Source organism: Podarcis vaucheri, assembly GCF_965113315.1.
Source record: "Podarcis vaucheri genome assembly, chromosome: 15".
Classification (NCBI taxonomy): domain Eukaryota; kingdom Metazoa; phylum Chordata; class Lepidosauria; order Squamata; family Lacertidae; genus Podarcis; species Podarcis vaucheri.
The window spans coordinates 45,724,200-45,748,362 of NC_138753.1; the positions used below are offsets into that span (position 1 = coordinate 45,724,200).

The 24,163-nt window shown below is 47.5% G+C and overlaps 1 protein-coding gene and 1 long non-coding RNA gene across 4 annotated transcripts in view; one reads left to right on the forward strand and one right to left on the reverse strand.

The window, feature by feature from the left end:
- The window catches only part of FGFR1 (fibroblast growth factor receptor 1), a 117,127-nt gene that overhangs the window by 40,891 nt on the left and 52,073 nt on the right, over window positions 1-24,163 (reverse strand). For 2 of the 3 annotated variants that reach the window (XM_082200308.1, XM_082200307.1), the window contains exons 3-6: window positions 23,539-23,802; window positions 20,150-20,233; window positions 19,248-19,423; window positions 9,919-10,042 (exon numbers count right to left, since the gene is read on the reverse strand). In XM_082200308.1, coding sequence (XP_082056434.1) covers window positions 9,919-10,042; window positions 19,248-19,423; window positions 20,150-20,233; window positions 23,539-23,802 — 648 coding nt within the window. The remainder of the gene's footprint in view (window positions 1-9,918; window positions 10,043-19,247; window positions 19,424-20,149; window positions 20,234-23,538; window positions 23,803-24,163) is intronic. The other variant, XM_082200309.1, reaches the window with a different exon arrangement.
- The window catches only part of LOC309519636, a 94,926-nt gene that overhangs the window by 9,031 nt on the left and 61,732 nt on the right, over window positions 1-24,163 (forward strand). The gene's annotated exons all lie outside the window — the stretch shown is intronic.

Below are 24,163 nucleotides of genomic sequence, written 5' to 3' on the forward strand. Positions count from 1 at the left end.
CATTTGCACAGACTCGTGGACAACTGTGACCAGCATGACACCACCCCCCGCTGTTATGTGGGAGCAACAGTCCTGAGGGACAGCTTTATGCCATAGCAGGGTACGATGGGAACCTGCTTCTGAGCAGTATTGAGTGCTATAACCCTATCATTGGCAGCTGGGGTGACATCCCTGGGAACCCAACGGTGTGATGCTGGTGTTTGTGTGCTGCCTGAGAAGTGACCTTAGGGGGAAGGCCTTGCGAGAGCTCTTCTGTGGAACAAAGAGACGATGGGAGAAAGTACTGGCTCACTTGCAGCCATGCTCTTGTAGCTGTGGATGCAGTGACCATTGCTATCTGGCCTGTGCTGCAGACCTTCAGGCTCATTTTCAAAGCTACTGATTCCATTCAAAAAAACCAATCCACACACAAGGCACTTTGAACTGAAAAGAGAGAAATCACATGCTCATGTAATGAGAACCCTGTGAAAGTGAGTTGCCTAGAGCAGTATAGATGTCTACGCCTCTGGCCTGCTGCATCTCTAGAGCATCGGCACACACAAGGAAGTTTGAGCATGGCACCAACGGTTTGTGCCTGAATGTTTCCATGTACCAAACATGCTGCAGTGCAGACTTACTGTTAGTGAGCATTGTGTGGGCACATGGTATTTGTTTTTGGAAGCTTTTTACGCTCTGCACAGACTTGCCCATGGTGCTGGGGGGAAGAGCCAGAAACACAGGCTGACGCATGCAACTGATAAAGACTGTGTGTTGGTGTAAGCAATCTGGCCTTCCACCGTAAAACGGAAAAGGGGGCAGTGGAGACTATAGCTTGCTGGAATATTCAGTCTTATCTGCTGAGAAGAAAGGCAAGCAGATATGAAGAAAATACTGAATTTTATGTTTTTAACAATTTTACCTGAAGAGAGGGTGTGTGTTCTAGTATCTGTGAACAAGGACCTGTTTACATCTGCCATCTAAGCCAAGTTTTTTAGTGTTAGTGGAGCAGTAAAGTAGCAAATCTTGACATATTGGAGGGAAAGAATATATATTGTGCTCTGGAAGGCGTGCATCTGCCCAGGCCACTTAGGCTGCATTGCAAATGTCCCTCCAATCTCCACAAATCACTGAACATCTCTTCTCAACCCCACACTGGTCTTAAGCTTGATACCCTGTGCAGGCCTTCTGCATGAGCACAGTCAGCACAGGTTGTCTTACACACAGTTTTTATTTTCTTGTGCTTCTGCTTTAGCACCAAAGTAGGAGCATGATACCGTTATACAGGGTTACATATGCTTCAGGTTACATACGCTTCAGTTTACAGACTCCGCCAACCCAGAAATAGTACTTCGGGTTAAGAACTTTGCTTCAGGATGAGGACAGAAATCGTGCTCTGGCGGCGCGGCAGCAGCGGGAGGCCCCATTAGCTGAAGTGGTGCTTCAGGTTAAGAACAGTTTCAGGTTAAGAACGGACCTCCGGAACGAATTAAGCACTTAACCCGAGGTACCACTGTATTTCGTTAAGAGCACACTAATGTTTACACTGCATTGTCGTTTTACCTGCTGTCATTTCTCTCCAGACCCAATTACAACAACAAGGGTTTTAAAAAGTCCTCTTTCACATTTGCTCAAGGCATCTCTTTCGTGGCGTATTGTCAGGGAACTGACATCGGAGACCAGCAGAGAGAGAAGTCGCCCCGATAGTGCAGGAGAGGGAACCAGCAAGGAGAGAGAGAGAGTTTCCGAGGGGGAAGGGAATCAAGGGGACACCAAGAAGGAAGGAGGGGATGAGAGCACTTTGGAGGGAAGGCTCAGGGACTCTTCCAGTGAGATCAGTGGGGAGAGTGCCGGACCACCACTGGGCACGCCTACTCTGCGCAGAAGGCTTCCGCGCAGAGAGGCTAGGCGGAGACTGGCTGTCAAGGAATTCTTATGCTGGAAAAAATTTAGGAAACACCCACTAACGGATTCTGCCAGCGACTGAAGCAGACGCACAGGAGTGCGCTTCAGTTAGGGAAAGGTTTAAACAACAAGCAGTTTAGGGAAGTCGGTGACTTACACACAAGCAACTACAATTCCCATTACACGTACTTATGATTCTCCTTACGTATTTTAATTACCCCTCTGGTGTGTTATGCAGCTTGTACTAGATATGTGAATTCATACCACATTGCTGAAATGGACACCTGAGCCTGTGGATAATGCACCTGCAACCCCTAAGCATTCAGCATGATCCTAGAGCGCTCTCTCCCCCCCCCCCAATGACCCTCTGAGCTTCTTCCTGTGTCACACAGCTCTACTGGAAGCCAAGGGGTGAGTGTATTTATTTGCTGGGTGATACTGGTACGTAGGCTGAGACCCTATCTGCCTGCGGACTGCCTCGCCAGAGTGGTGCATGCTCTGGTCATCTCCCGCTTGGACTACTGCAATGCACTCTACGTGGGGCTACCTTTGAAGGTGACCCGGAAACTACAACTAATCCAGAATGTGGCAGCTAGACTGGTGACTGGGAGCGGCCACCGAGACCATATAACACCGGCGTTGAAAGACCTACATTGGCTCCCAGTACGTTTCCGAGCACAATTCAAAGTGTTGGTGCTGACCTTTAAAGCCCTAAACGGCCTCGGTCCAGTATATCTGAAGGAGCATCTCCACCCCCAACATTCTACCCGGACACTGAGGTCCAGCACCGAGGGCCTTCTGGTGGTTCCCTCACTGTGAGAAGCCAAGTTACAGGGAACCAGGCAGAGGGCCTTCTCGGTAGTGGCCCCCTCCCTGTGGAACGCCCTCCCACCAGATGTCAAAGAGAAAAACAACTACCAGACTTTTAGAAGACATCTGAAGGCAGCCCTGTTTAGGGAAGCTTTTAATGTTTGATGTATTACAGTATTTTAATTTTTTTTGGAAGCCGCCCAGAGTGGCTGGGGAAGCCCAGCCAGATGGGCGGGGTATAAAGAATAAATTATTATTATTATTATGGCCAGAGGATTGGAGAAGATCAGTCTACATCGCAATCCCAAAGAAGGGCAGTGCTAAAGAATGCTCCAACTACCGCACAATTGCACTCATTTCACACGCTAGCAAGGTTATGCTTAAAATTCTACAAGGAAGGCTCAAGCAGTATGTGGACCGAGAACTCCCAGAAGTGCAAGCTGAATTTCGAAGGGGCAGAGGAACCAGAGACCAAATTGCAAACATGTGCTGGATTATGGAGAAAGCTAGAGAGTTCCAGAAAGGCATCTACTTCTGCTTCATTGACTATGCAAAAGCCTTTGACTGTGTTGACCACAGCAAACTATGGCAAGTTCTTAAAGAAATGGGAGTGCCTGATCACCTCATCTGTCTCCTGAGAAATCTCTATGTGGGACAAGAAGCTACAGTTAGAACTGGATATGGAACAACGGATTGGTTCAAAATTGGGAAAGGAGTACGACAAGGCTGTATATTGTCTCCCTGCTTACAGTAGTGCCTCGCAAGACGAAAAGAATTCATTCCGCGAGTCTTTTCGTCTTGCGATGTTTTTCGTCTTGCGAAGCACGGTCCGTCGCAAGTGCGCCTCTTCAAGCGGCTTTTAAAAAAAAGTGCAAGACGTTTTCGTCTTGCGAAGCAAGCCCATAGGGAAATTCGTCTAGCGAAGCAACGCAAAACCGACAAACCCTTTCGTCTAGAGAGTTTTTCGTCTTGCGAGGCATTCGTCTTGCGGGGCACCACTGTTTTTAACTTATATGCAGAATTCATCATGCGAAAGGCTTGGCTGGATGAATCCCTAGCCGGAATTAAGATTGCCGGAAGAAATATCAACAACCTCAGTTACGCAGATGACACAACCTTGATGGCAGAAAGTGAGGAGGAATTAAAGAACCTTTTAATGAGGGTGAAAGAGGAGAGCGCAAAATATGGTCTGAAGCTCAACATCAAAAAAAAAACGAAGATCATGGCCACTGGGCCCATCACCTCCTGGCAAATAGAAGGGGAGGAAATGGAGGCAGTGAGAGATTTTACTTTCTTGGGCTCCATGATCACTGCAGATGGTGACAGCAGCCACGAAATTAAGAGACGTCTGCTTCTTGGGAGAAAAGCAATGACAAACCTAGACAGCATCTTAAAAAGTAGAGACATCACCTTGTCAACAAAGGTCCATATAGTAAAAGCTATGGTTTTCCCAGTAGTGATGTATGGAAGTGAGAGCTGGACCATAAAGAAGGCTGATCGCCGAAGAATTGATGCTTTTGAATTATGGTGCTGGAGGAGACTCTTGAGAGTCCCATGGACTGCAAGAAGATCAAACCTATCCATTCTTAAGGAAATCAGCCCTGAGTGGAAGGACAGATCATGAAGCTGAGGCTCCAATACTTTGGCCACCTCATGAGAAGAGAAGACTCCCTGGAAAAGACCCTGATGTTGGGAAAGATGGAGGGCACAAGGAGAAGGGGACGACAGAGGACAAGATGGTTGGATAGTGTTCTCAAAGCTACCAGCATGAGTTTGACCAAACTGCGGGAGGCAGTGGAAGACAGGAGTGCCTGGCGTGCTCTGGTCCATGGGGTCACGAAGAGTCGGACACGACTAAACGACTAAACAACAACAACAACAACAACAACATTATTATTACAGATAGGTAGCCGTGTTGGTCTGCCATAGTAAAAAAAAAATTCCTTCCAGTAGCACCTTAAAGACCAACTAAGTTAGTTCTTGGTATGAGCTTTCGTGTGCATGCACACTTCTTCAGAAGAAGTGTGCATGCACACGAAAGCTCATAAGTAAGTGTGCATGCACACGAAAGCTCACCAACTAAGTTAGTTCTTGGTATGAGCTTTCGTGTGCATGCACACTTCTTCAGATACGATCTGAAGAAGTGTGCATGCACACGAAAGCTCATACCAAGAACTAACTTAGTTTGTCTTTAAGGTGCTACTGGAAGTAATTTTTTTTAACATTATTATTATTATTATTATTATTATTATTATTACTGACTCCTTGCTTTAGGGATATTATAGCATGGGATAATGATGCATTTTCGAACAACACTGAGTTTATAAGTTCTGTCCTATCACACCAGTGTTTGTGATTAATTTCTTATGTATTTTTTAATAAAAGTATCTCTGGTACATGGGGGGAGGGGCGGAGATGGAGCAGCGAGATGGAGCTGGGAGTCACCGCCTACCATGGACGCTTCTCTCCAGATCTCCTGGAATCTGCTCCAAGAGGCTTCACACAAGATGATGTTGAATAGCCTGGTGGACAATCCAGACCCCCGTTGGTCTGCAGTGAGGCAGCCTGGCCTCGCTCCCTGGTCCCGCGGGGATGCTGCCTTCCCATGGAGGGGGCAATAGCTTCCATTCACATTGGAGTGGGAGAAACAGGGACTGCTCTGTAAAAAGTGTTCGGCCCTGCCTGGTTCAAGAAAGCTGTGAAGCAATCAAGTGAGCATGAACAACTAGTCAGGTGCAGATCAGAAGTTGGACCCAAACTTCCCAGAAACAAAGAGAATTAGGCTGGCAGGCCTGGAACTGAAAGCCCCCCGCCCCCGTCTGTGAACCTCGCATCTTCACTTGTGATGTGACAAAGCAGGGATTAAGAAGTTATTTTCCCCTCAACGTTGCAAGAGGTTGGAGCCAAGATTTTCTTCTACTTCATCCTAGTCAGCCACTTATTAAAAATACAAAGGGATCTGCTTCCTCCTCTAATCCCTCTAGCTAAGGAGTCGGCCCTCCTATATCCTAAAACCATATTCCACTTCCTGAAGTAAACATCACAGGACCAGCCCTCTCTCTGCCAAAGGCTGTTCTTGCCTGGATTTAAGGAGCATCTTTTCTGCAGTGCTTTATAGGGTTTCCTTGCCATGCCCTCAGCCCACAGCCCTGGAGAGAGGATCGGAGCCTCTGCACTTAAGAGGCCTGTGCCAAAGGGGCTAAGATCACACCTTTTCCCTTTAACCATCTTATTCAATCCATTTTCCAAAATGCAAAGCATAACATTAACTGTACGCAGGAAACAGACATCAAGTAAAACATAAACAATTAAGAAACAGACGGACAAGCTAAAAATACTGTAAATGAAATCACATAATTAGAAGATCAAACTTGCAGCAAACTTGCCACACAAACTTACGTTTCAAAAGATCTACGCACAAACAATACATTGTGAGATGGTACTGACATAGCAATGATTTGTTTGGCATAGATATAATTACAAATATATACAAGCTCCTTATTCTTTTATTTAATATTTATTTTGTTACATTCTCTATATATGCGCTGTACACTGCTTAGCTGTACTTGTTTGCTAATTTTTGGTGGCCTATTGCCGTCTAGGTCTTCTTTCCTGGTACTTAGAATTCCAATAATAATAATAATATTAATAATCATAGAAGAGACCACAAGGGCCATCGAGTCCAACCCCCTGCCAAGCAGGAAACACCATCAGAGCACTCCTGACATATGGTTGTCAAGCCTCTGCTTAAAGACCTCCAAAGAAGGAGACTCCACCACACTCCTTGGCAGAAAATTCCACTGTCCAACAGCTCTTACTGTCAGGAAGTTCTTCCTAATGTTTAGGTGGAATCTTCTTTCTTGTAGTTTGGATCCATTGCTCCGTGTCCGCTTCTATCAGTACTCCTATTGATGCAGCCCAGAATTGCATTGGCTTTTTTAGCTGCTGCGTCACACTGTTGACTCATGTCAAGTTTGTGGTCAACCAAGACTCCTAGATCCTTTTCACATGTACTGCTCTCAAGCCAGGTGTCACCATTCTTGTATTTGTGCCTCTCATTTTTTTTTGCCCAAGTGCAATACTTTACATTTCTCCCTGTTAAAGTTCATCTTGATTGTTTTGGCCCAGTTCTCTAATCTGTCAAGGTCGTTTTGAATAACAACAACAACAACAACAACAACAACAACAACTCTGGGTGGCTTCCATAGTTTTGAAGTGTGATCCTGTCCTCTGGGGTGTTAGCCACCCCTCCCAGTTTGGTGTCATCTGCAAATTTGATCAGGATGTGTTGTTGTTTTTTAAAAAAGATATGGGCGATGCAGTTAAACGATTGGGGAGTATTTTGCTGTTCAGCTTGGGAAAAGAAGGGAGATCAAATATTGGAGAAAGGGTTGCTGCTGCTTTAGATCACAACCTTATGTCCCCTGCTAAGAAGATTAGGAAGAACTTTAAAAGTCCTTTGGTTTCACATTCTTAAACCACTAACATAGTTGAGAGCCCCAAGCTCAGACTCAATAATCATATTATACAGGAACTGAGCCCGTTTATCCAGTTTTAGGAACAGTTTTGGCATTACTACTTCCTTGTCTTTGTGTGTCTTATCAGAACTTACACTGTCTTATCTGGTCTTATGTTTTTAACTGGGTGTGTTTTGTTTTGGAAACTTTCTGTACAGTATACACAATTTCATAAAAACTTTTGTCCTTTTGTCCCCCTGGTGGTGTGCATGGGGCTGGGGGGTCACAGAGGCATCCCTGGGCAGTCCACAGGCACCATGATCTCCCTTTCCGGTGAAGAACCCTCTGCCGTCTGGGTTCAGCTGACCCAGGTTACAGCTTGGAAAGGGCACTTCAGAAGGTTCTGACAGTTCTTAACACCATTTGACCCAGAAAAAATCCAGGTCAGATGCAGGCAAATAAAAGAATGAATAAGCGCCACAGTGCTCCCCATGGCTTGCCAAATGCTCTGGGGATTCCCATTGTTTCTTTGGAGGCTGTCTTACAATACCCTCTGAACAAAGACATTGGATTCTTATCTCACTATACATGACTAAACCATTTCTCACCTCCTCACCCCTTGCCTTCTCTTGTAAGACCTATTACAGTCGTTAAGAGTCGTCAACAGGCTCTCCCAGCTATCTGCCTATCTCTCATTCCCACCACCCTTCTGAGTAATACCCCTCCCCACCTTCTCACTATATAGAAGGATCTGGCAACTTCTGTTTCAGTGTATCTGAAGAAGTGTGCATGCACACGAAAGCTCATACCAAGAACTAACTTAGTTGGTCTTTAAGGTGCTACTGGAAGGAATTTTTTTATTTTTACAATACCCTATAAAGGCAGCTCTGACACTTGGAATTGAGTTGGGGTATAGAGAAGGAAGGAGGCTGCGATGGGGGGATTCATAAGCAGCAAGCAACCAGGCGGAAGAGGAGGGGATTGTTAAACCAACAATCTCTGTGGGGCGGTTAAGGGTAAGAAATAAATAGAAGTTCCCAGGTTTAGTTCCCAGCATCTCCAGGTTGGGGCTGGGAGAGAATCCTGCCTGAAATCCTGGAGAGCCGCTTCAGCCCAGTGAGATGGACGTCTGCCTGTGGAAGCTCATTCCGCTGAGCGCAGCCCTGGGCAACCCTAAAGACACCCCCGCAGGAACAGCGTGACAGTCCAAGCAGCTTACCCCTGGATGGCCCAGCTGAAAGCCATCATTTTTTGTTAGCAGCCCAGAGAATTTAGGTTATATGACTATAAAGATACAGCAAATGAATGAATGAATGAATGAAACAAGTAAGCTTGTTTCTGGTTCACACATCCCAGGCCACCCTCTTCTGGCCAATGGGCCCCCAATTGCACCTGAGAGCACCATGGAGCCACATCCGTCAAAGGCAGCAAAGGAGGGCAGGTGAAGTTCTTGTCACGAAACTGGGGTTTGGGTTTGGGGGTGGCTAGCTATTCATCAAAGGTCAAAGGTCAGACAAACCTAATGAGGGCATAGCTGATTAACAAAGGGCCTGCCAGTGTGGGGAGTGAGCATTCACAACCCCCTTTGTTCCCCCTTGCAGGCTATTCCCTTCAGTTTGCTCAGTGTAATCAAATTAAATTGCATTTTGAATGGTTCATTTAGTGGCATTTAGAGCAACTCCACAAGTGGAACGGCAGAGATCAGCCTGCCTGGGTTGGGAATTAAGGCTAATAAGGAGATTAATTGGGGAGGGTGGCAAGGAGGAGAGAGAGTTTCCGTCTGGCCTCTAAAATTATCATAAGTGAAAAATGAAGTACAGCTTCATGCTTGGGCTGCACAGCCAGCCACTTGAGCACACCTCAGGACAGCCAGTCTGAACAAAGAGACAATTCAGAGCCAAAAAACAAAATTCACCCAACCACTGTCTCCTATCCCCTCCTGACACTGAGCCACATACATCCGGCTACTTGCAGAGAATTCCTGCCTACACAATCTTTGCGTGTACCAAGGAGCAAAGGAAGTGGAGGCAACTCAACCCTGCCCCCCTGGTTCTGCTGCTGCATTTTCCTGGGGGGAAAGCTGTACACCGAGAGACTGGATAACACAACCCCCACCCCAATGATGAAGCACACAAGGAACGTTTCTCTCCACCCCACCATTCCAACTCTCCATGCTGTAAAAAACCAAAAGCATCAGAACATCCGGGCAACCTGATATGTATTAAAAATAACATCTGTAGCCGCATAATTTGTAACATAGCACAGGCAAAGAAGTGATGAGACACCGGAAATAAAGCAGCCTTGGATGACTATATTCCACTCCTGATTTTCTACAGCAAACCAAAAGCCAACCTTGATTAGAAAAAAGTACCCTGAACACGTCCAGTTTCACATTTTAAACTCATGTAACTCACCATGGTTTTGCTCGCTTCCTGCCTTGGGCCAGTCACCAAAACTTAACCAAAACTACTTCATATGGCTTATGTGAAGCTCCAGAGGAGAGATAAAATGGCTGCAAGAAGGACTTTGTGCTTGCATTACAGGCATCAAATGATGCTTCCTTGTAATGCCTCTTTGTAAAGAGCTATTTTCCCCACCCTCCAAATTTGTCTCCATTGAGGCTCTGACCAATGTGGCATCATTACTGTGTTACTGCACTCTGACTTCTGAACAGAGATAAACTCTCTAGGAAAGCAATTTATAACTAACCCCTCGGTTTCCACACTCCTTCCAGCCTCCCATTTCCCTTCCTTTGTCCAGGTCTCCTTACCAACAACGTCAAGCTGGTAGGTATGGTTTAGGGTTCCGTACTTGTTCTCCACAATGCAGGTGTAGTTGCCTTTATCTGATGGCACAACCGAGTCCATGATGATGCTCCAGGTGGCATGGCGGACCTGTGGGGAAACAGACACAGGCGGATCAGGAAGGTTACCTGCTGATTGACGGCTGAGGCGGAGGGAGCAATGGCTCTGTCCCCTTGGGCCTTTTCATCTCAGGAGCAGGGCCAAAGGTCTTGCCTGCTCCTGTGCTGCATGTTCTAGGCTGCACATAATTGCTGTTTGAGGTCATACTGCTATCGAGAGTAATTGCTGCCAGCTGCTGGGCTGACAACAGCGCTAGCTACATCTGGAAACTGGGATGATGGACAAGTGGGACAAGTTTTGTTGGCCAGTACAAGAACCAGTCTTGGAATTCCTCCAGCTGCTCTCCCTACAAAGAAGATTTCACTGTGCCCAAGTCTAGCCAGGGTGGTGTATTCAGGGGTGGCCAACTCTCAAGAGACTGCGATCTACTTTCAGAATTAAAAACTGGCAGCGATCTACCCCCTTTTTGGGGGGTTCAGTTCAAAGTTGTAGAGCTTTTTAGGGAGGAGGAAAGCCCCGTTTGGGGGGGGGAGTTCTGGTTTTTTTTGGGGGGGGGTTAAAGGCAAGGGACAAAGGAGGAAAGTCACTCACAAAAAGATCGCTATGGATCAAAACAGCAGCAAAGAGAAAGCTCTGTCTTCTCTTCCAGAGATCATACAACAATGGAGGGTGGGGCAAGGGGCCATGGCAGGAGTCAGTTTTAGCGACGCTAAGGAAAGGGAGCCAGAGATTGACCGTGATCTACCATAACCTCACGGGGATGTACCAGTAGATCACGACTGACCTGTTGGGACATCCCTGATGTATATAATGTGTGCCACAGGTGAACTCACTTGCACAAGCACAAAATTTGGCACAGAATTTGACATTTAGACAACCCCACTTTATATGCTGTGCCTTGCAAACCCTCACAAGATGGCTTATGAAACAGCTAGTAAACAGCAAAAAATTAAAAACAGACCAATAGGTCAAAACAATTACAGTGGTGCCCCGCAAGACGAATGCCTCGCAAGACGAAAAACCCGCTAGACGAAAGGGTTTTCTGTTTTTCGATGCACTTTGCAAGACGAATTTCCCTATGGGCTTGCTTCGCAAGACGAAAACGTCTTGCGAGTCTTGCGATTTTTTTCGCTCCCCCCCTTTTTCTAAGCCGCTAATAGCCTTTTAGCCGCTAAGCCTTTAATAGCCGCTAAACCACTAATAGCGCTAATCCGCTAATAGGGTTGCTTCGCAAGACGAAAAAACCGCTAGATGAAGAGACTCGCGGAACAGATTATTTTCGTCTTGCGAGGCACCACTGTAAAGACACCATGAGCTAAGCTGGAAAAAAAAATTCTAAAAACAAACATTAAAACAGTAAACCTTTTGTTTTTGCCCACTTCTTCCCGTGGTCCAGTCTCATCCTAGTCTACCTCACATGGCTGTTGTGAAGATATCTAAGAAACTCTAAAAGGGCTGCTAAGGGGAATTTGGTGCTTGAAGGCATCAAACATTGGTTCCTTTTACCATAGTGACACATCTTTGTACTATAGAGACATTTCCATCCAAATCAGCATAACTGCAAGGCTTCAGCCAATCTAAGTCTGGCTCAATGCCTGCATGTTCTAGATGCTTCAGTTCTATGATATTCAGCTGAGCTTACTCCCAGGTTAATGTGCGCAGGGGACTGACTCCTAAGGAGTTATTTTAGGCCTGTAGCACTGGGGGTGCGAGCTGTGGGAAGCAGAGTGATTTGCTTTCCTTTTTTAAATGGTGTATGTGTGTATTTGCTATTTCAATTTTACATAAAAGATAGTGAGGAAAAGCATATGGTTGATATTTTTCCTGAGTGCTCAGTAAAAAAAACAAAGTCCACTCTCAACCTTTCAGTGTTGTTGTCCAACAGCAAAATCACTAAACACAGCGAGACTTAATACTGAATAAACATGCAAAGGATTGCATGGCACAGGTTGAATATACAGTGGAACCTCGGTTTCCAAGCATCTCGGAACCCGAATGAGTCAGAACCCGAACGCTGTAAACCTGGAAGTGAATGCTTCCATTTTCAAATGTGCCTTGGAAGTTGAATGGCTTCTGAGGTGCGTTTCTCCATTGTAATTGCCGACTGGCAATTGTGCCTCAGTTGTCGAACGTTTTGGAAATCGAACAGTCTTCCAGAATGGGTTATGTTTGACAGCGGAGACTATATTACAAGTTGTCTTTTAGGTATTTCCCCCCCAAGCACTGCATGGAAGTCATAGGTTTTCATGCTTTCTGTAACTTTAGAACTCTACCACTTCAGACAGCCTCTGAACCTGCAGCAAACCTGGCTAACTATCCAGTGATGGACACTTGTCTTTCTCCGGGTCTTTGGGCAGCCTACCTCTGCTGAGGGAGCAGAGACAAACCACAGAAAAGAGCACCTGGCCTCCAACCTGCTTATGGGATGTGTGGTGCATCTGGCTGCCATTGGGGGAAGCGCAATGCTAATCCTGCCTCCCCCCCCCCCCATGCTTTTGCTGGCTGGAATGTGTCCCTGGACTGCATAATGCCTCTTCCTTGTGTCTCAGTGTAAATATATATCCTTTGCTCCACCCACTTTTGCCTCTGGCCCCACCTACCACTGGCATTTGGCCCTCGGAAGGCTGCCCAGAGGGGAACGCGGCCCTTGGGATGAAAAAGGTCCCCAATCCAAGGTTCAACTCAAAACGCTTCTGGCCAGTCTTTGGCAATTGGTCCTCCAGGCTGGAATGTGCTAGGAGTATGAAGCCAGAGTCACGGCCAGGTAGCCAACGTCTCTGCATCACAACTCCCCTTTCAGCTGCCAGCAACATTGGCTGGCAAAGGCAGCAAAAAGAACAAAGGCAAAGCCGCAACATGGGCGGGCAGATTAAAACTAAGGAAGCTGCAGCAATGACTATTTCTGGAAAAAAGCCATTACTTTCAGGAAGTGCCCAGGAGCTGTTGCTTGATCAGGTTCAGCCCAGGGAAAAAATGACAGGGACCATCTGATTCATTAAAGCCACTACTGATTCTTCAGGCACAGCTCTTTGACCAGACATGAAGATTAAAAAGGGGGAAAGTAGAACAGGATGGTTCTTGTCTGCGTCAGTGGCTGCTGCTAAAGGAGTTTTATTTGTAGCTGAGGGTCCCTGGCTGTGCCAGCAGTGGGAGGTGCAGAGGCCACACTCTGCTTGTGAGTCACTCCAGATGGAAACAAGTTGTTCTAACTGGAGGCAGCAAGCGCCAGAATGACTTCTGCATTGTCGCACTTCCAGCCAAACGCCTCCGCCTGGCTTTGGAGAGGTTCAGAGATGATGAGACCACATCTAGCTGGAGGCAGGCCCTATTTGCAAGACATGCTGAAGATATTTTCCCAGCTGCAACAGGCACGTAATTTGGGGACGTAATCTGTGATGTGGCATAAGAAGCTCCAGGAAGAAGGGGAAAAAGGACCATCAACCAATTTTGAAGCTTTTTGTCTTGATCAATCACCTGCTTTTCAGTCAGTGAGCTAATTGTTGTTGTTGGCTTCCACGTGTCTTGGGAGACGATGCAAGAGAGTGCCTTCAGAAGTCAAGTCAAACTGTCAGAGACTTACAGCATGTGCTGTGGCTGTAGAGACAGACTTTGCTGCAGGTGAGGCACCTGAAGGCAGCTGGTCTTGCCTCTACACGTGCACCATGACATCCCACACCTGTGGCGTCTGCTTGGTGGTGGTGGGTTGGCACCTCCCTCACTGGGGGCTGCTTAAGAAAGGCACCTGGGCCCCGGGGGAGCATGCATCTCCCCGAGGACACTCCCGCTTTGTATTTTATATAATGCCAATATACCGTCATCACTACTAATATGCTAATATCCTGTTATATTATATCCTGTAAGGACCTCAAGGAGACATATATGGTTTGCCCTTTCTCCATTTGATCCTCACAAGAACCCTGTTAAGAGACAGTGAATGGCCCAAGGCCACCCAGTGAGTTTTCTTATTTGAACCCGGGTCTCCCAAGCCCAACACTCTAACCCATGGGTAGCCAACGTCATTCCCTCCAATGTTATGGGACTATAACTCCCATCATCCATGACCATTGGGTCATGCCAGGTGGCGCTAGTGGGAGAAGGGAGTCAGATCATATCCGTAGGCAACTGACTGCATTTGGGAGCCCCCCCCCCAAAAGCCTGCCATCCTGTGGCCCTAGGAACTGCAGTGCCTTCTCCTGCTTTAGAGAACAATTAGTGCCATTGTAACATCGTCTGCTATTTTCCACTAAATTAAGGTAAATGAAGGCTGCTGGTGCACTGGAACTTGTGTGGAGGAGGGCAGCCAGGATGGTTGCATGTCTGGAGACTGTGCCTTGTGGGAAGCAGCTGGGGGAAGGATGTGTTTGGCTTGGGGGACGTGTGGTGACCATCTTCAAAGGTCTCAAGAGCTGTCCCATGGAAGATGGAGCAAGCTTGTTTTCTCCTGCTCCAGAGGCTAGGACCCAAGCCAATGGTTTCAAGTTGCAAGAAAGTAGATTCAGGCTCAACATCAGGAAGAACCTTTCTGACAGCATGAGCTGCTCAACAGTGGAATGAACTCTCTCGGAAGGTTGTGGACTCTCTGTCAGGAACCCAGGCTGCTGTCTTGATAACACAGCACACAAGTTGTAATTAGCTTGAAGATTTATTGTAATACAATTAGTCTCGGACGTCTAACTAAGCGTCCGTGCCTTACGAGTCAGTTGACCCTTCTGAGCAGTGCTTCCTGGTTCTGCAGAATATCCTGAACCTATGACCCTTACGTTTCTGGGTTTGTTTCCTGTCTAATACCTTTCCCATACGTCTATTCTTTGGGCTCAGGGGATTAATTGCATCCTCTTCCGCTGAGGAAACGCTACCCCTCCTGCTTTCTGAAGCTGCCTGTGCTTCTTGAGCGAGCTGACTTCTCGCCCTCCCACTCTCTGCTAACACCTTATCTACATTTAATTCTGTGTCAGAGGGAGGGGGACTGCTCCCAGCTGTCTGGCTGCTTCCTAACTCTTATTGTTTCTCTACTTGGGGCAGATGTGTTCATGACACCATCCCCTCCTTTAAGATTCTCCTCCTCCTTCTTCTCTTGTTCCTCCTTCCTCCGAGGGTCGCTGTCTAGGCCTTCCCATCAGTCCTCCTCACTCTCTTCCATTTCCCCTTCCTCTTGAGAGTTTCCCTCTGTTTTGAGCCCCACTCTGCCTCGCTCTCTTCTTCTTCCACCCCCTCCTCCTCCTCCTCCCTCCACCCTCTTGGTTTGGGTTTGTTGGGGTACCAGCAGTGAAATTCTGCCTGTAACCTAGCGGTGTGCACGTTTCCAGAATCCTCCCAAGAATTTTCTTCATTCCCATAACCTTTCCAAGACACTAAATACTGCAATCTCCTTCCCCTCCAGTGAGAGTGCAGTACCTGCAACACTTTGTATTTTGGTTCACCTTCTATCATTATTGGTGGTGGGGGCGCCTCCTTAGGTGCTTGGTATGGGTGTGCAGTAATCACAGGAGACAACAAGGACCTATGAAATACAGGGTGTATCTTCATGGAGATTGGTAACTGAAGCCTGAACGACACTGGGTTAATTTGCTCCACTACTTCAAATAGTCCCACACTCTGAAGGTCCAATTTCCGGCACCTCCCCTTGTTAGGCAAGTCTTTTGCAGACAACAACACCTTAACTGTCTCTCTTATATGTGTCCTTAGATTGCTCCAACTGCTCTTGTAGTAAGCTGTACATAGATACCAGCTCTTCTGCAAAATGATCTGTGTCTGACAATGACATGCCACCATCCTGCACCAGTAAGGCGCGTGGGTGTTGTCCCAGGCAGGCAAAAAAGGGAGTTTGTTGGGTAGACGGGTGTACTGTGTTGTTGTATGCAAACTCCACTAGGGCCAACTTGTTGACCCAATCGTTCTGTTGATAATTCATGTAACATCACAGGTACAGTTGCAAGGTTGCGTTCGTCCTTTCTGACTCTTCATTTGTCTGTGGGTGTCTAACTTCCACCTTCAGTAGCTACATTAGTTCCCTTCAAAACTGGGAGGTAAACCGTGCTCCTCTATCTGAGATGACCTTCAAGGGCAGCCCATGCAGCTTAAACACATGTTCCACGAAGAGATGTGCAGTCTTCTGTGCCGAGGGTAACTTCTTATAGGGCACAAAATGCGCCATTTTAGAAAACAGCTCCACCACCACCCATATCACTGTCTGCTTATGCGACTCAGGTAGGTCAGTGATAAAGTCCATAGCTATTGCCTCCCATGGTCCTTGAGGTGTAGGGAGTGGTTGGAGTAGTCCTGCAAGCGCTTCGCAGGGCTTCTTGACCCACTGACAAGTCTCACACGCCTTTACACAACCCTTTGTTTCTTCCTTTACCTTAGGCCACCAAAACTGTCTTGTCACTTGGAACAAGGTTTTGTACTGTCCAAAATGCCCCGCCATGGAGTTGTGACACTGTCTCAGGACACTGTCTCAGGACCTCTGGGACATACAGCGCTTTTCACTTATACAGCAATCCCCCTCTTCCAGCAAAACCTTCCACCACTGTGTCTCTCCTCTGTATTGCCTCCATATTCCTCCTTGCAAACTCATCCTCGGCAGGGTGCTTCAGGAAGTCGGGCATCTTGGCTACTGAAACCGCTGCTAACTGTATCTGTTCCAGCTTGAGAATGTGCCTCTGCACCAGGGCAGCTTCCTCTCCCTAGAATCATAGAATCATAGAATCATAGAGTTGGAAGAGACCAACCCCCTGCCAAGCAGGAAACACCATCAGAGCACTCCTGACATATGGTTGTCAAGCCTCTGCTTAAAGACCTCCAAAGTAGGAGACTCCACCACACTCCCTGATATTCTGGCTTCCGGGAAAGAGGGTCTGCTCTTTGGTTCTGAGGACCCAACACATACTGCACTCTAAAGCTGAATCTGGTGAAGAACTGCGCCCATCTGATCTGCCTCTGGTTAAGGTGTCTAGCCGTCTGCCAGTGTTCAAGATTCCGGTGGTTGGTGCGCACTATAACCTGATGTTGCGCCCCCTCTAGGAAATGTTGCCACGTTTCCAGAGCATGCCAGATAGCAAGCAATTCCCTCTCTCATATGGTGTAGTTCTGCTCTGATGGCATCAGCTTGCGCAAGTGGAAGGCACACAGTCTCATGGCCCCATTCTCATCCTCTTGCAGTAGCACTGCCCCCAATGCCCTGTCAGATGCGTCAGTCTCTACTACCATATGTCAGTGTGGGTCGGGATGCACTAGGTACTCTTCTGAGGCAAACATGGCCTTGAGGCTCTCAAACGCCCTCTGTGCCTCTTTCGTCCACTGGCAGGGTCTCTTACCTCTTAAGCAGTCCATGAGAGGAGCCGTCAGCCCTGATTATCTTGGTATGAACTTACGGTAGTAGTTCGCAAACCCCAGGAATTGTTGCAAGTCTTTCTTGGTTCTGGGTTCCTGCCACATCACCACTGCCTGCACCTTGGGGGGATCCATGTGTACTTCCTCGGGGGTGATGTGGTAGCCCAAGAACTCCACCTCTGTCACATGGAACTGACACTTTTCTTACTTGGCATACAACCATTTTATCTGAGCCACTGCAGCACCTCTTTCACATGTTTTACATGCTCTTCAGGGGTGTCTGAGTAAATCAAAAGATCATCTAGATAATACAACACTGTAGAGTCCACCAGACCCAACACATGATTGATGAACGCCTGGAATGTCGCAGTTCCCGATTGTAATCCAAATGGCTGTGACTAAGTACTCAAAACTGCTGTATCTTGCACAAAAGGTGGTCTTCTACTCATCTATCGCTGTCACCAGTATCAAGTAGTAAGCCCCCCTCAAGTCGAGCTTAGTGAAGATCTTTGCCAATCTCAACCTCTCCAGCAGGTCCCCGATGCATGACAGGGGATAGCGATTGGGTACTGGTATCTTGTTCAGAAGCCTGTAGTCATTGCAAGGCCTCAACTCTGAGGTGTTACATTACTTCACGAAGAGCACAGGGGCACCCTCTGGGGCTTTGGATGGACGGATGAAGCCGCATGACAAATTCTTCTCCAGAAATTCATTTAATGCTGCCAACTCCCCCTCTGACATGGAGTACAGCCGGCTGTTGTGTAGCTGAGCCCCCAGCAACAAGTCGATTTTGCAGTCATAAGGCCTGGGGGGGGGTGTAGTCTGTCCGCTTCCTTCTCACAAAACACATCTCTGTAAGCCTTGTATGGTGGGGGCAATTGTTCTTCTTCCCCCGTGAGGGGCCTAAGATCTCCACCGAATCTGGTACTCTAGCCCCTAGACAGTGTAGGTGGCAACAGGCCGGCGCGAAAGTTATGGATCTCTGCCCCCATGAGATCACAGAATCGTGTCGGGATAGCCATGTCATTCCCAGTACTGCAGGATAGGTGGCTAACCTTGTGATGTGGAACGATATTGTCTCTTGGTGGCCCGGTAACTCTGGGCCTACTGGACTCGTGGCATCTGAGATGCGCCCCGAAAACAAGGGGTGCCCATTGGTGGTCTGCTCTCCCTGGAAAGACTCTAAAAAATCCACTCAAAAGCATAGAATTATGATCTCAATGGTTATTAGCGCCCTAAAATACAGTAAACAGTAAGAGAAAACTAGAGCTTAAATGGTGGTCCAGGGAGCCATTAGTAGGCTCTGATATATTATCAGATGGGCTCTGAGGTTATAATGAGAGTAACAAATGCAAATACTGAAAAAAATGTTTGTCTCTTTTTAAGTTTCCACCACATGCTGAAGAGGCAACCCATTTCAACTTAACAAAAACAGTTTGTCTCTTCAGCAACAAAAGCATCTTTGGTGGACACTTCAAAGAAATACCATATTTTGAACACAAGCATGGCAAGAAAGAAGATTCCACCTAAACATTAGGAAGAACTTCCTGACAGTAAGAGCTGTTCGACAGTGGAATTTGCTGCCAAGGAGTGTGGTGGAGTCTCCTACTTTGGAGGTCTTTAAGCAGAGGCTTGACAACCATATGTCAGGAGTGCTCTGATGGTGTTTCCTGCTTGGCAGGGGGTTGGACTCGATGGCCCTTGTGGTCTCTTCCAACTCTATGATTCTATGATTCTATGATTCTATGGCAAATTGGTTTTAATTCAGAGGGGTAGACAATTAAGAAAAAACAGACCAGAATAGCAAACAGCACAACAGAGTTTAAAGTCTCTGCACAGGAGCAGGAATTGCCCCTTTCTATATTCTCAGATCTGCCTCTGATCTCCAGACAAGCAGGGATCCTACCTTATATCCACCTATACGATGGTCAGGCTTGAATTCCCTGCCATTCTTCAGCCAATGCAGCGAAGGGGTGGGTGTCCCACTTGAGGGGCACCTAAACTTCACGGTCTTGGCAGCGGGAACAGCATGAAGCTTCTTCTCCATCTTCTCAGGGTATGTCCAGTAAGGCGGAATGGCTTCTACAGGAGACCACCCCCACCCCAAAAAAACAGACAGAGAGACAGATATGCGAGTAAGTTGGGGCTTATCAATATTTAGCACATCGTGAAGGGGGGAAAGCTCATGGCACCAGGAAGAACACGTCTCGTAACTAGAAAGTAGCACAACTGAATTAGGAGCCCTGCTGGCCGCTGGGTTCTGGCTCCCTGCACCCCCAGGACAGCTGCTCAAGGGACGCAACTTCTAGATGTTGAAAATGGGACACTTGCCCAGCTTTCCTGGTCCCCAAAATCAGGTGCCACTGTGGAATTAATCCTGTCCCACTTCTGTTGCTCTACTCTCAGAAGGGACAATTTACTGCTGAGGGAGAAGACGAGGTCTTTGCCAGCACTCTGGGTGCCTGTTTCCTACCTAGCCTACCGGTAGGCACTAGGAACCTGCTGGCCCTTGGGCATGAGAGGGTGGCCCAGAGGCTGGAAGGGGTTGCAAGAGCCACACTCCCCACCACCAAGGGAGAATAAGTACTTCCTGCTAACTGATCCCCCACAGGAGGTGAAAGCATTGCTAAGTAGGTTTAGGACACTTCAAGGGCAAAAAAAGAAAGGCATTACAGGCTTCATAGAATACTGCCAATGGACAGATTCCAGCTGGAAAAGCATCACTGCTACCAAGAGAATTTGAAAAATAAAAATCCTGGCTGTGTTCGTAACTGACAAGTTACATTAACTGATTAATGTCACACGTACGATTTGGTCTGGAGTTATCTGCCTCCTTCTCCTCCGAGGAAGAATCGTCGTCATCGTCGTCGTCTTCAGCAGATGGAAGAGCATCTAGAAAAGGAAGTGGCTGGAATCATTTTTGAGTGGGCAGCATGCTAGCCTGCAATGATGCGGGAGAAGGGAAGCTGACTCTGAGCCCCACACATTTACCTTCCTTAACAAGGATAATGGTGGGCACTTGCCTTTGGGATTGTGTTAGTTACACCAATCATACAACTGCACTCATTACCTATTTGCTTCCAGACCCAATTCAAAGTTTTGGTGATCACTTTTAAAGTCCTGCCTGCCTTAGGTACATCTTGCCCCTCCCTAAGATCATGGCCACTCTTCTCTGCATCTCATCTAGGGTGAAAGAACATTTGAGTAGAAAGAGAGAGAGAGACATATCCTTTGCCGTGGCTGCACCCAGATTGTGAAGTGTGCGTGGCTCCCTCCCTATTTTGCTCTGCTTGTTGAATACAGTTTTATTCCAGAAGGCCTTTTCTGAATATGACGGCTAATGTTTTTATGTTTTGGTTTTAACTGCTGACCCCTGACTCCTTGGTGAAATGTTGTTTTGGTAGAATTCCCATGGTTAAATGTTGTATGCTGCCCTGAATGGTGCTTTTGCACCAAGATGGCAGGAAAGAAATTTTAATAGGGAAATCTGTCCTGAGCACCTGGATCTGTTGGGCTGCTTGGTATGAAAGTAAGTGGGACTTGGGAGGAGAAAGAAAACCCCAGGACACCACTGAGGAATACATGAGTGGGACTGGGGCCCCCAACGTACTTCCCAGCTTGCCCCTTTTTTTCATTCTTCATTCTGAGATGACTCCCTGCAGGCAAACCTGCTGGCCTTGGGGGCTTTGACTTCATCCACACTTACTTACCTTTTGCCCATCTCTTTCCAGGCACAGCTTTTTAGTACTCAATCAGAGCAAACGTCCATTCGGATTTCTCGTGGATTACTGTATGCTCCAATGGAGTACTAGAGAGAGGGTTTTCGTGGGAAAAGCTCTCACACGGAGCTTAAAAGTGCAAGCTATGCCTGGAAGGAGTGGATGAAAGTTATGTTTGGATAAGCCCTTCTTTCTGCTTTTAGGAACTCTGACTGGCTCCTTGTGGTAGGGATGCCAGTGGCTGGCAGGCTGCCCTGGAAAACTCAGCAGGTGAGGAGTGGGGACGGGGGACACAACTGGAAAGAGTTGGCTCTGCCTGTCATGGGCTCCCCCTACTGTTGGCCTCCTGGCCTTCCACCCTACCCAGTCTCAAGCAGACATTTTGGCCGGCTCCCAAAGCCAGTCAAAGTCTGTGGATCTTGTGGTTGGGTTGGTCATTCAATATCCTTTTAGGAGTATCTCGTCTGTCACTCTGTATTGATCAGCAACCCTATCAGCTTGAGATAAACAGCTCAGCACAGGAAAGAATTAGTCTGGGTCATACCATCTCAGACTGGAGACAGAAGATCACATGCTTCTGAATTTATTTACTGTATTTTTCGCCCTATAGGGCGCACATAGGTTTTTTTTTTGGGGGGGGGGAATAAAGAAAAAAAATTATTTCCCCCCCAGGCGCGGGGCTGGGGTGGGGAAGCCCAAGCTTCCCCCGACCCCAGCCCCCAGAACAGGCTGCTATCCACAAGCCTAGGGAGCCCGGGAGGAACTCCTGCGGGTTCCCAAGGCTTGCGGAGAGCTTCCTGAAGCCTGGAGAGAGAGGGGTCGGTGCGCACCAAGCTTCAGCGAAAGCCTGCATTCGCCCCATAGGATGCACACACATTTCCCCTTCATTTTTGGAGGGGGAAAAGTGTGTCCTATAGGGCAAAAAATATGGTACTTACGGGGGGAGGGAGGGGAAAATCCATAGCTTGTCACTAGATGTCTAGAGTTCTCCTTTGCTATCTGTTTTAAAAAATGGGAAGGTGTTCTGAAATGAAAGGTTCTCCTCATCCCCAGTCTGCTATCAGAAATTTGAAGCAGGGTGGCCCAAGAACAGTTTTATCTTTTGATAAATTGCCTGTCTAGATAGAACCTTGCAATGGCCATGAGAGTCAGCAAAGAGATTTCCCCACCCTTCAATCTGCAGCCAGAGGGGGACTCAGTGTTAGTCCTATCAGAGTAGATCCACTGAAGTTAAACTTGTCATAGTCTCTTCAATAGATCTACTCAGAGCCAGACTTAGTTGAATACAACCCACAGTTGCATTGTGAAATGTGGTATCCTGGCACACTACACAACTCAAGCAAATCTGTGTAATCCCTCATTCCACAAGGAATTATTTGTGGGAAGAAGAAGAGAACAAGGCAGACAGCTGAAACTTTACTCACAACCAATGGAATTCTTATTCAATTACCCCACCCCGCTGTCTGAGCTTTTGGCAGGATTTGCCCACTTTGTAGCCATAAGGACTATAAACTTGAGCCTAAATAAAAGAAAAACCAAGATTCCCAAGAAATGGAGTTTTATACAGTTGGCACTGTAGAGCCATGATGACCACATCATGTCCAATGCTTTCCGCTCCACCATAGCTTCTGGTCAAACTGGGTTTGAACAAAATCTGAAACGCTCTCCTGGAAGCACAATTAGCACTTCCTGCCTTAGATGTGTGCTCACTGTACTGTGACTATCCTGGGAATCTATTAGGTGTAAGTAATTTCTTTGACATGAGCGAGCACACTTTTGCCCTGCTCTTAATAGCTGTGCTGTCTTTTGAATGGACAACAACTCCATCCCTGTTCTTTGCTTTGTTGGTGGACAGTCAATCCAGTTGGAAAATTCCCATGGAGACCTGGACTATAACAGCACCTAAGGAAGCCTCCTGCAACCACTCTGGGACCAGCAGCCAAGAAAGGAGCAAGAGGAAGCCGCCTCTCCAGGAACTACAAGGTGATGGAGGTCTGAGCTCCATCAGAGGAGGGGAAGGCCTGGTCTTCACCTGCTGGTCTACCAGCAAGGAAAAAAGCCTGAAAAGATGCCATCAAAGATGCGCCTTGGAACTACTCCTCATACAGCTCCCTCATACATCAGATCCAAGGAAGGACTTGAGTCAGAGCAGGTGACTTGCACTCAAGCACTTTGCATGTGAAGAATTGAGAAACACCCCAAACAACCCTGCAAGAGGCAGATTAAGCTGAGAAGCAGTGAGACTTGCTGAAGACCAAGAATCCAGAATGGGGTTTCCTTGCAGCCAGACTGGATACTATCTGCTGTGCTAGAGGTGGGGAACCTGTGGCCCTCCAGGTTTTATTGGATTCCAACTCCCGTAAGCCCCAGCCTGCATGGCCAATGGTCAGGGATGATGGGTGCTGAAACATTTGGAGGGCCTGAGCAATGCCTACACTAGTTTGCTGCCCCTCATCCCTGCGGTTGCCTGCTACAAACCTGAGACGTTCACGGAGAAGTAGGTGGTCTCGCTTCCAGAGGGGCTGTTGGTCATGCAGGCATAAAGCCCTGAGTCCTCTGGCACGGCGTCCCTAACCTCCACCTCCTCCCCTGTGATGCGCGTCCGGTTGTTCTCCGAGAGCTGGACCCCATCTCGTACCCAGTTGATGCTCTGCACATCATCCCGTAGCCGGCAGCGCAACTGGAGGAGGTCACCAGGGTGAGCTGAATAAGACTCCACTTCAATGCTTGCTTTGGGCAGAACTGGAAATGTTAGAGGAGACAAAGAGACAGAGAGGGAGGGGGGAAACAAGGGGGAAGCAAGGTGTGAGTGGTTTATCGCAGATGCATTACTCTGGCAGCATGCAAACACTGGGGAAGAAGGCATCCCTCCTACAGTTGTAAAACACAGCCCTCAGCTGGCATGCAGGTCATTTGGAAGAGCGGAGGGAGCAAGGGTTGGGGGAGGAGGTTTCCATTTTTATTACTGACACAGGGCCATCAATGTACACAGTGCTCTGTTTTTAAAAACTTGTTATCAGAAATGAACTGCAGCCACAAAGCATCGTGCTACAATGGGCAAACGTCTAGATCTGACCCAGCCCAAGACTAAAAGGCAGGACGA